Source organism: Arachis hypogaea, chromosome 13 (assembly GCF_003086295.3).
Source record: "Arachis hypogaea cultivar Tifrunner chromosome 13, arahy.Tifrunner.gnm2.J5K5, whole genome shotgun sequence".
NCBI classification, from domain to species: Eukaryota; Viridiplantae; Streptophyta; class Magnoliopsida; order Fabales; family Fabaceae; genus Arachis; species Arachis hypogaea.
The window spans coordinates 2,881,244-2,897,042 of NC_092048.1; the positions used below are offsets into that span (position 1 = coordinate 2,881,244).

The 15,799-nt window shown below is 29.5% G+C and overlaps 2 protein-coding genes across 2 annotated transcripts; one reads left to right on the plus strand and one right to left on the minus strand.

Moving 5' to 3' along the window:
* The first annotated feature begins 6,289 nt into the window (after nt 1-6,289).
* On the plus strand, nt 6,290-8,844 carry LOC112736445 (probable glucuronoxylan glucuronosyltransferase IRX7). The gene is made up of 3 exons (XM_025785903.3): nt 6,290-7,570; nt 7,645-7,895; nt 8,135-8,844. Exons 1-3 carry the CDS (start codon nt 7,004-7,006, stop codon nt 8,613-8,615), a joined length of 1,299 nt encoding a protein of 432 aa, XP_025641688.1. The 5' UTR covers nt 6,290-7,003; the 3' UTR covers nt 8,616-8,844.
* Nucleotides 8,845-14,038: 5,194 nt separating this feature from the next.
* LOC112736446 (probable xyloglucan endotransglucosylase/hydrolase protein 32) lies at nt 14,039-15,378 on the minus strand. Its single transcript, XM_025785906.3, has 3 exons — nt 14,797-15,378; nt 14,524-14,624; nt 14,039-14,429 (listed from the first exon to the last, which is right to left on the minus strand). Exons 1-3 carry the CDS (start codon nt 15,251-15,253, stop codon nt 14,208-14,210), a joined length of 780 nt encoding a protein of 259 aa, XP_025641691.1. The 5' UTR covers nt 15,254-15,378; the 3' UTR covers nt 14,039-14,207.
* Between the last annotated feature and the right edge of the window lie 421 nt (nt 15,379-15,799).

Here is a 15,799-nt window from a genome sequence, read left to right on the forward strand (position 1 = left end):
TATAAATACATGTGTAGTTTAATTTATTTTTAATGTGTATTTATATTCTAATATATATTTTATACTAATGACTGATTTTGGTAGCTGATTTGAGTGTACACGTATCATAACTGAAAAAGAATATACATGTTTCCACAAGCAACGCAAAGACAATTTTTTTTCATTGAACTTTAATTTTTATTTTTCAATAAATAATAAGGATCATTATATTCTATCTTTAAAGGATAGGGAATGCAATCCCTTATTCATTCTATATTTTCTATCCCTGTGTATAACAACTCATTCCTATAATAACACAGCTCACTCCTCAATGAAGTAGGGTCAGTCCATATATATTATGTTCGTTTGATTTTGATTTGAGGAATATTATTGAATTGGTAAATGCACAAATTATATAAAAATTATTTGTAGTAGTGTGAAATTTGTATGTGTAGAAAAGTCTATTATAAAACACATCATAATCATTTAAACAAATGGTAATTAATTATTTCATATGAATTTTGTATATATAGAATAGTATATTTCATATGAAAAAATGAGATTGAAAGTTTACTTTAATTTGTATTTTAATCAAAACGTGTATGTTAGCACATATATATTTATAATTAATTTGCAGGTAGTTAGTTTTTATTTTTTATTTTTTCCCTTTAATGCGTGGAAATGGTAAACTTGCATACGGTTTTAATTTATTAGAGGGGCTAACCATATATGCCAATATTTCACACGTCTTAATGAATAATTAAATAATGCACCTACCATTTCTTGACCAATATATACCAATAGTCAACTTAATTAATATATAAGCCATGCCTGCCATCCAAAATGAATAAGTTTGTAAAATAGATTCGTGTATGTATGGTGACTTGGTGAGGTAAATATTCATTGTTTTTTTTTTTTTTTTTTTTTGTATTGAAAGGGTAAAAGAGTTTTATATAAATAATGAATCATGTATTATTACATTATTAAAAGTAACTAATTTTTAAATTTAATATTTATATGTAAAATGTATAAATTTATTTATTTAATGACTATATAAAACTTTATTTTGCTGGGTCATATATATATATATATATAGGTAAGATTTTGGGTTATATTTGTTTGTGTGAATTTTAGATTGACTCAGACCCAAAACCAAATCAAATAAATTAAGGGAAAACGACCTACGTATTGGAGAAGATTATAATAAAACATTTATAAATTCTGTTGCATATATATATAGTTGCATTGATGCCTTATATTATTGGTTGAACACGAAAAGAGATGTTTCAAAATTTTCAGCAAACTAAAATAGTAAAATTAAAGGGAATTATAAGCAATGCTACGCGGATGATATAAAATACACAAATTAAAGAAACAAAATGTTTGAAATAATAAAAATCAGTTCAAATTATTAGTTTAAAATTCTTTTATTTTATATTCATTAATTATCGTTATAATAAATCAGTAATATTAAATGTAATATATATATATATATATATATATATATATATATATATATATAATAATTATAAATATTAAATTTAAATAAAATAATTTTAAATTATTGTCTCCGATAAAAGACTATTATTAGTGAATGCATATGTTTGTTGTCATGATGCTAAAATCTAATAAACTGAAAAGAAAGCATTTTTTATCTACAAAAAAAAAAAAAAAAAAAAGAAAAAGAGGTTCTAACATGAATGTGGAAGGGGTATTGAAAGTGTTTGAGGCTATATAATGTGATTGGTACCTTACCACTACCCCACCCCATACTTCGCAAAAGAGAATACAAACAATCAATAATGCAATCATGGTTTATGAGATTTGGCCACTTATTATATTATTAGATGTGGAGTTTTATTATGTGTGAACATATATAATATATATAACATATATGAGATATTAGATCGACTTACATTTTATATTTAAAAAAATATAAGAAACTAATTTTTAATTAGAAAATATTAGTTAATTTTAGAATTTAAATTTAGAATTAACGATTTAGAAAATTTTAGATAAATAAAATAATTTTACTACTTATATATATATTTTATCAATAATCATTAGTTGAATTATGCTTATTCTAATTATTCCACACGGATTGATCTTTCTTGATGAAGTGCTTAAGATATATATAGGTATATATGTTTAGATATTATTGATACAATGATACTCATTGATTTTAATTTTTATCATTTTAAGAGAAGAATTGTCTTATTTTTTGTGTAATTATACTCTTTGTTAGAGAATGATACGAGTCTATTAGCAGTTACTACTTTCGGCCTAATATAAGAAATTGAAAGTGATGAGATAGTAATTGAGCTAGATAAATCAGTAGTTGAGCAGATGGACAAAAGGGTAAAGAAATAGCCAGCGTGAATGAAGGATTATGAACTTTAAAATAAGGACGTAGTAGAGTAATAAAATTAGAGGTAGTATTGAGTTAGTTACGTAACAACTTAGAGAGAGAAAAGAATAAAAAGGAAGGCAGAGAATAGAGGAGTGGTAAGAAATTATGAATTGTTATCATTGAGGAGTGTGTCCTTCACTCGAAAGGAAAAATTATTGTTCATTCAATTCAGATTACATACACATTGATATTTGATTTTTACTTCGTTCTAAACTGCATGATCTCCTTACTTATTTTGTGGTTGATATACTGTTGCTTGAACTTAAATTGCTGAACAGGACTAACAATTGGTGCTTTCATTGAGAGATACCAAAGATGACTGAAGGAATTCGATTATTCCGACTAGAAGAATTAACACTCTCCAATAAGCATGAGGTAGCAACGCTGAGCCGTGGTTTAGTGGAGGCGAACAAACAGATAGCAGAAACGCACCAGCAACTTACAACGATGGATTCATCATTACGTACTATTGAAAAACTACTCCGTTAGGATCTGAAACCGAAGACAGCTAGTAGCGATCCTAGTTTTGCTAGAGATAATGTGGTGAAAGGCTCAGGGTCTGTTAATTTAAATGGAGAACCGCAATGGCCACGGAAATTGAAGGTGGCTGACCTTCCTATATTCGAAGGAGATAGAGTAGAGGGTTGGATTTTTCGGGCAAGACAATACTTAGAGACCTTCAACATTCCAATTGAACAAAAAATTTGGGTACTATCCTTCCATTTAGTGGGTGCAACCTATGCATGGTACCGCTAGGGAGTCAACAACAATATTACGTACACTTGGGACTCATTCCTTGAGGCGCTGAATGCTCGTTTTGGCAAGAATGTGTTCTATAATCCAAAAACAGCTCTCAAAAAATTGAAGCAAGGTAGGTCGGTAAAAGAGTATCAGTGTCAATTCAAAGAATTGAGCAACTGTGTAACAGGACTGAGTGAAGAGTGGATTGTGACTCTGTTTACCGCTAGATTCTAAGAGCACCTGAAGTGTGAGTTACTACTAGCCCGACTCAATTCCTATGTGACTATATCCAAACTATCTCTCTTGTCAAATTGCACGAGCAAAAATATATAGTAATATTGGATCGAAAGTAGCAGCTGTTAATGAACTCGTATCAAAGAACCAATCAATATATAAAAAACAATTCTACTTAAAAGACGAATGCTTGAGAAAGAATTGTAACTTTTTATTATATATATATATATATATAATTTAATCTTTATATTAGTCATTATTTTTTATTTTTTTTTCTTTAATTTTCCTTTTGTAGTGAAAATTGACAAGTGTTTAGTAGGCTGAATCAGCCCATGAAACCTTGTGTGGCTCGAAACATATCTAACCAAAGTTTTCTGTCTTTAACCTTTTTATGTGTATTATTATCTTGGTCATTTTTTTCTTTCCTTAATCAGCAAGGAAAAAGAAGAAGAAAGAAAGAATTGAAGAAAATAAGATAATGATATTCTATTATTCTTCAGCCACCTCCTATATATAATACTAGAGGAAATATCAATTATATACACACACTTTTATAATATATATATATATTTTACAAATATATATGCTTTTTAACTATAAAAACAGTGATACAAATAATACTCTTCTATAACAGTAATTGGCACAATATATTTGGTGACTATAGAGATTAAGGAAATATAATGATGGCAACGTAGGCTAGACGCATTAATATTTTTTGCGTAATCTCTCCATGGATGGTGGCTGCTCAAATAAGTAATAATGTATTCTTATATGACCAAAAATCCCACCCAAAAAAAAAAAAAAAAATTCCACCAATGCCATCACATTTAGCAAATAATGTCTTTATCAAAATTTCATTTTAGGTGATGCATACTAATCCTATTGCCTTTGACTTAAAGTCACAAACAAATTGCTGCCTCATTCTTTACTAATAATATACCTATACAAACAATGAGTAATAATTAATATACTATACTGGTTTAACTATTATTATTATTATTATTATTATTATTATTATTATTATTATTATTATTATTGTTTAAGTTCATTTACTAAATATTTTACCATATTTATATCTTCAACAAAATGTAACACTCAAGAATTTAGAGTATATTTAGTTTGTGTTTTTATTTTTTATTTTATTTTTTAAATTTTGTAAAAAAAGAAGAAATAAAAGGTAAAAAATAGAAAATAAAATTCACAAAATGCTAAAAATAAAACATAAACCAAATGTATCTTTAAACTTTTTGTTTTGACAAATAGTTTCTGAAAAACTGATAATTATTTTTCTTATTTTTCATACCATTAATAAAAAGGTAGAAACTCAGGTGCAATCGACTTCACATGAAGTTGATACCTGAGAGTTATTAGATTATTTGATTAATTTGACTAAATTTTTATCTAACGGTTCTCAAATATCAACTTTACATAAAGTCACATAAGTTTTTACTATTTAAAAAATTTTTATATAGTAATATTTTACCATAATTGCTCCTACCTAATTAATCTCCTGAGAGTGATAAAAATTATTAGTTTGCTCTAAAATAAACCAATTAGTTTGGCCGGTGAAATAAAATTGTTAGCATACGTCAACTTCATATAGTGATGAATGCTTTTGATAATAATTTAAATCTTAAAAGCCTTTTGATCCCATCCAAAACCATTTAATTTGAACTCTTCTTCCAATTCATATCTCTCATTTTTTTTTCTTCCCCCAAAATTTACGTGTTACTAGCTAGAACATAAAATCGTTGCTTGCTTGTCGTGTACGTACGTGACTTTTGATTATATACAAAAATTCTGCACCATACTCTCCCTTTAGCTTATCCCATACTCTTATTACAATATTATCTATGAATTATTATATGATAACGAACCATCCATATTATTGTGCCCGCTACGGCGCTACTTACTGGCTGGGAAATGGAATAATTAAAATAATATTATGCACTTTATCCATTCAAAAAGTATTATTTTTCTATCAAATTGAATGCATGTATATGTAATTTCAGGAGTTAACAAATTTTCAAAACTATTTTTTTTGGTAATTCTCTGAACATTTTAATTATATATATGAAGGGAATTTTTATTAAAAAAAATCCCTAATGATAAATGGGAGATATTAAAAACATGCAGGACGTTTTTTTTAAGCAATAATATATACTAAATTGAAAAGAAAAAGGGGACATTTATTATATAATCGGATCAACATTATTTGAAATGACTCATGAAAATTTATTTATTTATTTTTGTTGACTACTGATATTATTGCCTTGAAATACTTGAGACAAATTGTCACAATCTTCAAGTTTCCATCTATTGATAAAGATCAAAGTGATAGGATTTGTAATATTCACGCAACTGGGCAATTATTTATGTTAAGCGACGGGTGAAATAGACCAAAATATACATAGAAAAAGCATACAAAAAATAAAGGTTCAATAATTATGGCTTTCTTTAAAAATAAATAAGAGTATGATAAATTAATTGTACGTAGGAGAAATAACAATCTTCAGTTTCAATTCAAGGAGGATTACTGAATTCAAACTCTAAAATTAGTTTTATTTAAGAGTTTGTGGTTAATTAATGAATTATTATATATATAAGATAAAATTTAAATTTTTTTAATATTTATTTAACTGAACCAGTAAAGTAAAATTATTTGACTAGTCTAAATTGATTACAATAAAATAAGACTAATTGATATATGTAACTAAAACGATGCCATTAAAATATGATTAGATAAAGGTTTCAAAATGCATGAATTGAAATTCGGTTGGGTTTAGTTAGCTAGGTACTATCTTAATTAATTAGCAACTGCAAACAAACCATATTAAGAGAAAGTTATCCTCAAGATTTGGAGCGAAAGGCAAATGCAATGCACAAATGAAAATTGGTATAAAAGTAGTAAAATAAACATAGAGTGGAACTGAAAAGCTGCAATGCATGGAAACCGAGACTGTCGCCGAGCACCACAGTAGTGTTCTTGTCTCTTCCATCATTCACTACCACTTACCCATGTGACCTTCTCAAACATCAACCCATCCCTTTATTCATTTCTTCTATTTATAAAGTTAATTTGATGGGAGCACGAGTTTGTTAGTGTTGTAAGTGTGAGAAATGTATAAAGTTAGTTTCACATACAAAAAAAATAAGAAAAAGTGAGAAGTTATGAGAGACTTATTAACTTACTATTTAAAATTTTGAGTTGAATGTGTGGTGTTTTCTCTTTTTATATTTTTTCACTGTACACGATAAAATAAATTATTACTACACTCATTATTAAATAATTTAAAAAATGCATAATATTATTTTTAAAGACCTATGAATCTAAAAAACTTATTTGAAGCTTTTTCTTCTTGTTATTATTGTGATAAAAAATGAGAGGTGGCGATTAATTAATGAATGAATTAATTTGATTATTAGTTGATTTAGTTGTTGATAGAAAAAGCAAGTGGTTATGTGTTGTGTTATGTGTATGTGTTGGTGAGAGCGAGTGTTTCTTGATTTCCACTTCTTCATAAAACCAGAATCCGAAAGCACCCTCTCAACTACTTATTACCCTCTCTGCATCTTCAACTCTTTTGGATTTAAACTTAAATGACATGACATGGCAGAGAACACCACAAGAACAAGAAGATGAAGCTCCAAAGTCACAACCACAACAACCATGGTGCCAACAAAACCACTTCCTTCTACAAATGGCTCCTCTGCCTCTCTCTTTCTCTCTACTTCTCCACCTCCTACCTCATCACCACTTCACCACCACCACCCTCACCATCACAACCACCACACAACACAAAACCCTCCCCCCAGAGAACTCTCTTTGAAACTCCATGGTCGTCGTCCCTCAAGAATCTCAGGATCTTTGTTTATGATCTTCCTTCAAAGTTCAACACAGATTGGTTGACCAACCAAAGGTGCAGCACGCACTTGTTTGCATCCGAGGTTGCAATCCACCGTGCCTTGTTGACCAGCCACGTCAGAACCTTTGACCCTTACGACGCTGACTTCTTCTTCGTCCCCGTCTACGTTTCCTGCAACTTCAGCACCGTTAATGGTTTCCCCGCCATAGGCCACGCCCGCTCCCTTATCTCCTCCGCTGTTAAACTCATCTCCGATCGCTTCCCTTTCTGGAACCGCAGCCATGGGCGTGACCATGTCTTCGTCGCCTCCCACGATTTCGGCTCCTGCTTCCACACCCTCGTGAGTTAGTTACTCTTATTACCTTTCGTAACAGAATTCTAACTAACTAACTAACTAGAAGGTTGGTTTTGAAGGAGGACGTGGCGATTGCGGATGGCGTGCCGGAGATAATGAGGAAATCGATCGTGTTGCAGACGTTTGGCGTGACATATAAGCACCCGTGTCAGGAGGTTGAGAACGTCGTCATACCGCCGTACGTGTCGCCGGAGAATTTGCGGACCACCGTCGACAAGCTCCCGGCGAATTGGCAGCGAGATATTTGGGTGTTCTTCCGCGGCAAAATGGAGGTCCATCCTAAGAATGTTAGCGGAAGATATTACAGCAAGTAATCACATTAAATTAACGTTTAATTAGCATTTAATTAATCCCACCAATCAAAGACTTAATCTGAGTTGAAAAAATGTAATAAATCATGGTTTTATTAGGTATGTAAATACTAAATTGACTTTTAACTCATTTTATTTGCATGATCGAGTTACAAAGTACGTTTTAACTTTTAACATGATTAACAATTTATTATTCTTATTATTATTTGCTGATGAACTCAATCTTTTGATCATGAAGGAAAGTGCGAACGATGATATGGCGAAAGTTCAGCGGTGACCGGAGGTTTTACCTTCAGAGGCATAGATTTGCCGGTTACCAGTCAGAAATCGCGCGTTCGGTTTTCTGTTTATGTCCGTTGGGGTGGGCCCCATGGAGTCCAAGACTGGTAGAGTCCGTTGCCTTGGGCTGCGTGCCGGTCATCATAGCCGACGGCATCCGATTACCGTTCTCATCCGCCGTGAGATGGCCGGAGATATCGCTGACGGTGGCGGAGCGCGACGTCGGGAAACTGGCGGAGATACTTGAGCGCGTGGCGGCGACGAACCTCAGCGATATTCAGAGGAATCTGTGGGACCCAATGACTAAGAAGGCACTTTTATTCAACGAGAGGGTCCATGAAGGCGATGCCACGTGGCAGGTTTTGCGTTCATTGAGCGAGAAGCTTGATAGGTCCTTAAGAAGCTCCAGAGTTTCCCGCCAATTAGATTTTGCCACGTAGTGGGTCAAGATTTTGGGTGCCGAAGTTTTCTTTCCACACACGCACATGCGGCACACCGTGGATTTTTCCAACGCGGCATACACACTCTTCTTTATTCAAAACAGAAAACAATAATAATAAATAATTAACCATGTATTTTAGGTATAGTTTTGTTTTGTATAATCATTTTTTGATGTAAATAGGAAGAGGATATATACAATACAATTAATTAATTTGAGTTTTGTGATTATTTATTGATGTGTTATTAGATGGAGAATAATCTCTTACGGATGTAGAAAGCAGTGACCGATCCAAGTGCACTGGTGTGGGGCAAATGCTCCCACTACGATTTAAAATTTTTTTGAGTAGTATATGATAATAATATTTATTTGTTCTTATTGGATTATTAAATTTGACCCCATATGAGAATAATTTTTTTGAGTAGTATATGATAATAATATTTATATGATTATTAATATTTATTTTGGTACTTAATCGTCAATTTAAAAATTTTATATTAGATATTCGTTAGAATGATCAATTCTCATATTTAAACGAAATTAGTGTTCTTTTTTAAAAATTAACTCAAAAGAATATTATTTATATTATTTTTAAATTAGCTTTAATTTTTGCGTAGCAACTAGCAACTATATTAATTGAAAGAACTTTTTTAACTATGAATATCAATAAGAGTCGGCTTCTAATTGTGTTGGGAAGTGAATTTTTAAATAATTATCTAGTAATATATATGGAAAGAGATAAATTTTGATGGTAGTGCTAAGAGAAAAATTACTTAATTTTTAAAAAATATATAATCTAAAAGAATAGAATTTTAAATTATATATTATTATTTAAATTACTATTTTAGTGTTTTAGTTTATATATTAGATATTTTAAAGGCTAATCATATTTTATAATAACAAAATATAATTATAACAATAATCATGCTATATGTACATAAAAAATAATTATCTGTATAAAATATATATTAAAATATAAAATATATATTAAAAATAAGTTAAACAATACATGTATTTATACATAGATATATAGTGATTAATAGATAATTTAATATTTAATTTTTTATATACACATTATTTTTATTATAAAAATTATTATCATGTTATATAAATTTTGCTCCTACTATCAAAATTTTCTGGAACTGGTAGAGAGTGAAATGATTAGGGTGGGGTGTGTGTCAGAAGTATGGAGATAGAAGCACATGGTTTTTGAGATTGTGGGGGGAAATTATTTATGTTTCGTTGTCTTGGCGTGCTACTATATTCTCTGCTAAATCCAGCTAACGAAAAACTTTTAGCTTGTTTTTTTCTCGAGAATGGTGATTAATTTGCTTGCTTATAATGGATAAGACGTACTTAATTATTTCTTTATCGTACTTTATGCATGTTCTATTAGGTAATAATATCTACTAATTGGATGGTAAAAAATTAAAGGAAAAAAAACGTTGGTCACGAGTGGAAGTGTGGACAGCAACTGCTGCAGTTGCACAACTTCCAATGTCGAAAGAGAGTCTTACGAAATACGAATCCTTCTGTGTTAGAAGAAAGTACACAAGAGTCAAGGCTAATTTTGTTTCTTTTTGTCTAAACTTAATTAATTAATTATTTTTACTAGCGAGCTAGAGTTATTTCTAACGAGAAAAATGTTATTTATACACTAAAATTAGTAATTAATATATTTGTGTATAAATATATATATAGTTTAATTTATTTTTAATATATATTTATATTTTAATATATATTTTATACTAATAGCTGATTTTGGTGGCTGATTGGTGGCTGATTTTAATAAACACTTAACATAACCTTTTTAATGATATTCAATTTTTGTTTTCATATCTCCACCATCATTTGATTTTCAAACTCCAGTCACGTTGCAAAGAGATGGTCTTCATGGTTTTTGGGGGACATTTTGAAAAGGCTAAGGTAATAAAAGAGTGAAGCAATGTGAAGTTTTGTTTTGGTCTTTGGATCAAATTTCACAGAGTATTTGGACTCAATTGTTGGTGACTAGAGAACATGAACTTTAGTGGTTTAAGCCCTTTTACAGGGAGCTTGCTTAAAAAGTGTAGCCTTTTAAATCTGGGCCTCCTAGTTCAAAAAACAATTGGGCCTCAATACATGTACACCCAATATTACAACAATTCATTGGTCAGCAGCACACCTTTAAATGGAGTTTAAATCTGCGATGAATTAGTCCTTGATCTATTGAGATGAGGAACACTGTGGACAAAAAAAAATTCTATTCTTAATATATAAAAGTAGATGAATAAGTTTATCCACATTATTTTTAAGATATATTTCTCTTATTAATGTCATGTCAGCAACATCGCTTACTTGGCAAAATTTTAAAATCAACCACTTAATTTTTGCCAAATCAACTATTATTTCCAAATCAGCAAAAAAATATACAAGTAATAGAAATATATGCAAATTAGGCTGCAAAATTACTAATGACAATAATTAAAAATTAATAGTGTCTAACCAAATTTGTAACCTACGAGAATCTATATCTCTATATTTATTATATTTTACCGTTATAAACAATACAATAAATTTATAATCCCAATAATTAATTTATTAATTTCTATAAATAACTCATTAAATGTAATAAACATCCATATTACAAATGTTATAATAATCTATTAATTATAATAAGGGAGCCACTCAAATAAAGACGCCTAAAACGTCTTTTTTTAAGATATTTTTCAATAATTAAAATTTAACATATATAATCGATTAAATCATGTTATTTTTGTTAAAATTAGGTTAGACAAATTGATTTAACAAAAAAAATGGTGAATCAAATCTTGAACTGGTCTAAATTAATATTATTTTTTTTTATAAAAAATAACTACAGTACCTTTATTATAGAAAATGATTAAAATACTCTTATATATATATATATATATATATATATTAAAATTCTAAATCCTAACTCTACGATAGAAAAATAAGAGACTAAAATTTAGGATTTTCAAAATTAATATATATAATAAAAATATTATAGTCATTTTCTATAATAGGGTATTGTAGTCATTTTCTATAAAAAAATAATATTAATTTATACTAATTTAAGATTTGATTCACCATTTTTCGGTCAAATCAATTTGTCTAGTCTAATTTTGACAAAAATAACACAATTTAATCGATTATATGTGTTAAATTTTAATTATTAAAAAATATCTTTATAAAAAGACGTTTTCAGCGTCTTTATATGAGTGGCTCCCTTATAATAAATTTTACGTTACAAATATTCAAATTCCATACTATTTGAACTACTTATATAAGTCTCTCATCACTATTTCTTCAAATAACATCAAATTTAGCACAAGAAATTTATTTCGCATTACACAACATCTTAAACTTACTCAGTGAAGCATCATTCTTTGGACAATATCACCAAATAAACAGACAATTGATTTATCAAAGTTCGTATGATTGTCTATGAAAAACATTAACACCCACAAACAATGGCAGAGCTTAGTTCAGATATGGCCCCCCAAACTTTTTATAAAAAACTTAGTAGTACTTTTTCAAAAGATAAAAAATAGTTCAATTGACTTAAATACTTTACTATGACTTAAAGTATCTAATAAGTTCAATAAACAACACTCTCTCTATCTTTAAGTTCAAATATAAAAAATTAGATATTTTTTATATGATAAAAAATAATAGAATATTCAATAAGTATTAATATTATTGTATTTGTATAAATTGATAAAAAAAATTAAATAAATATTATAAATTTTAATATTTGTCCTTCTAACTTCTTTTTTACATATTTTACAGGATATATATTCAAATTTTTATATAAAATAATAATGAAAAATCAAAGAATTAATACATTTTTTTAAGAGGAAGGCTAATATTTAAGAAGGAGAACATATAACTTTTACAATATCAACATCTGTAGATAGTTCTTCTACTTTAATGAATCACGAAGAAAGTGAGATATAACCTTCAAAAGTTCAAAAAGTTACTGATGACTTTAACTTTAACTTTTTGGAACGAGATCTTGAAAAACGGCTTTAAATTTGACAATATCACCCAAACCAAACCAGATAGATGAGATTAGACGAGCTTATCTTAAATGGGGTCCATATCAAAAATATTTTGACAATTATTTTCTATCTGACCCTCCCAAAATTTTGTTTCAAGTTCCGCCACTGCCCACAAATGAAAAATTTTAAAATTCTATACTATAAAAAATTTAAAAATAGAAGATGCAATGTATAGATCAATTAAAGGTACAATGAAAGCAAACTTTTTACTCACAACTGTTGTGAACGAAATTAAAGATTGAATTTTGAACATTTTTCAGCATTATTTTGAATTTGCATCACTTGAGACATTATAGTGGGTCAAAGTCAAAGAAAAATATTAACATGTAATTTCACTTCATACTATTTCAATTATTCTTATTAAAAATAACTTATTAAAAAAAATTCTACACATTTTTATTCTTTTTATTGTATATGTCGTTGAAAAACTGCATGCACATCAAGAGATTAAGGAAAAAGAAAACCATACAAATTCAAAACACATTTTTGGAAGAAGAACATACGTGTAAAAATGGAACAAACAAAACAATAGAAAGTGCATACAACTTCACAATTCATAAAAAACATGCCTTCACAAGAATCACCGACAGAAAGAAGAAAATAACAACTCTAACAATAACCATAAAGAAAAAGGAGAACGAGCGCTACATAAGAAGACTAAGTCCATCAACCAAAACAAATGCAAAAATCAAATTACCAAATAAAAATGTTATTTTGTACAATTCCAATATCCAAATTTTGTGTACTACAAATTATTTTAAATAAAACACCTTTTAAATTTAACTTTAGTTTACACATATTTAATTTAATTTTACAAAATATAACTATTTTTAATATTTATTACATACTATTATTAATTTACCGTTATCGTGCGAGTCTCATTCTAGTTTTAATGTAAAAAAAGGTTAGCTTTGGCTTTCACCCCCACTTTTAAGTTTTAAGTTTCAATTTTCATTGGTGGTTCCCAGAGTGACATTTGTTTATTGAACGAGTAATTGTGCATTGTGGTATGCTTAATACTAATTAATAACAATGGAAATTTGATCAATTTTAAATAAAGTTCATCTCCTCAAAGGGTCATATTGCCCTCTTCATCCCCTTAATAAAAGTCCCAACTTTACAAACTTTGATGCATTTATGAATAAAAATGGACGGTTGATGATAAATTAATTATGAATTTGTCGGTATATATATCAAATAGTTTGTATGTCTTTGTCTGAACTATCTTATCCACTTCTTCTCGTGCATTCTTACAATAGTAGTTTGCTCAAAGGCACTAATAAACTTTACATGCATTTAACTTTTTCTAAAAAAAAAAAATCTTCATCAACTCAACCTTACATTAGTGTCAAGGTGTTCATAAATTGAATCAAGGGATGGCCCATCTTTATTATCCCTTTCTTGTTGCTGCTATACACATCAATGAAGTACATAAATATTATCATAATAAGATTTTTTAAAAATAAAAAATTAAGTTTAGAACTTTTGAGGGAACATAATTAAGAATGTTGAGATTGTTGGAGAAATGATTACATTATCTCACTTTGTTTCCATAGAATAGCATAGATGTGAAAATCTTGTGTTGGATCAAACCAAAGATGAAACTTCATCTCTCTCCCTACAATGTTGCCATCACCACTTCCTCTTATGTATACATTTGTCTGCAGAACATATGGCTTATCAGGGGTGGTACCTAGGAACTCAATGTCGATTTCGTCGTGATTTCCGGGGTGATCTTGGTTGTTTGAAAGCTGAAATTCTCAATTGAAAGAAAAACATCAAAAGGGTATAAAGAGTTGCATATGATAGAAAAGAAAGTTTCAATTTTTGTAGATTAATCCTCACATAGAGAGTTGTAATGACCCCTGCAGTATAACCGGGTTGAAGCTTAATTGCAGCACTAAAGTATCCAGATTGATAAGAGTGAAGTGACTTGAATCCACTCCCTGTGTTTCAAAACAAAGAATTGGATAAGAATCAAGAGTATCCTCTACTCTACTTGAGTAAAATTGCGGTCGCAATTGCTGTTGTCGTGTTCTGGTACCCTTCTAGAGGGAACCAGAACAGAACAACAATATTACGACCACAATTGACAGAATGAGGTTGAATTTGACATACCCGAGTTAGAATCTAGCCATATTGATAATGTGCCTTGTTCTAGCCTCTGATGCTGAGGTCCCCATAGGTTTCTGAACCCTTGATCGAAGCTAATAGGACTAATTTTGGAACCAGGGTAGTAGCCAGGTGAAGGTGGACCCTGAGCACTAGCACATATCATGAATGAGAGTACAAGAAGGAAGAAGAAAGAAAGGGGTGATGATGGCAGCATTGTAGTGAACATTAGTGTATATCTGCTACAATGCAGGGTGTGACAAAAGATTAGAGGCTTATACTCTATACTCTTTAGTAGCTGGTGCTTATGGAAGAGTGTAGCTAACAAAGTTGGATATATAAAGAGATTTAGTGAGGCCCTACAGTACCAAAAAGGTAACAAGTTTGTTGATTGGGGAGTTACATATTGGGACACAAAAATGGGTGAAATCCTTGTATTTTGTCCATGGCAGGGAACTTCCATATCTAGTTGTTTCCTCTTTGTTTTAAACGTACATTCACTTGGGTAGGCATCATGTTTTTTTATTGGATATAACACTTGCAAATTACATTGAAAACTTATAACTATTGACAAGGATATAATGTTTAATTCGTCACGAATTAATCAATAAATTTCTGTATATATAAGATAAGATTTGAACTTTCAGTACATATTTAAGCGAACGAGTGAATTGACTACTTATCTAGTCTAAGTTGAGATGTTAGATAAATTAAATCTTAAATACAATCTTAGTAAATGTATTACAAATAAAATTGTTAGTTATGCTGATGAGTGATGAGATTGGTTTGAATACCTATGCTATGCCTATGTCACATGAGGGGTATGGAAATAATATCAGATATTATGGATTTTCAGCTCAGAAAAAAATGACAAAAACATTATCATAGAAGAGTTTGGACAAGGTATATATTGAAGTGAAGAGCATGTAGTGTATTATCCTGTTTTATTTGCTTTGGGAAATGTGATGGAGAAAGGATAACATAGTAATGAATAATAACTGTCTTGGGG

Bases quoted from the DNA above. Each gene is read 5' to 3' on its own strand.
- LOC112736445 (XM_025785903.3), top strand. From the start codon at position 7,004: ATGAAGCTCCAAAGTCACAACCACAACAACCATGGTGCCAACAAAACC. The intron at 7,571-7,644 runs GTGAGTTAGTTA...TTGGTTTTGAAG, and splicing joins GCTCCTGCTTCCACACCCTC to GAGGACGTGGCGATTGCGGA. The intron at 7,896-8,134 runs GTAATCACATTA...TTGATCATGAAG, and splicing joins AGCGGAAGATATTACAGCAA to GAAAGTGCGAACGATGATAT.
- LOC112736446 (XM_025785906.3), bottom strand. From the start codon at position 15,253: ATGGAAGTTCCCTGCCATGGACAAAATACAAGGATTTCACCCATTTTT. The intron at 14,625-14,796 runs GTATGTCAAATT...TTTGAAACACAG, and splicing joins ATGGCTAGATTCTAACTCGG to GGAGTGGATTCAAGTCACTT. The intron at 14,430-14,523 runs GTGAGGATTAAT...TGAGAATTTCAG, and splicing joins GGGTCATTACAACTCTCTAT to CTTTCAAACAACCAAGATCA.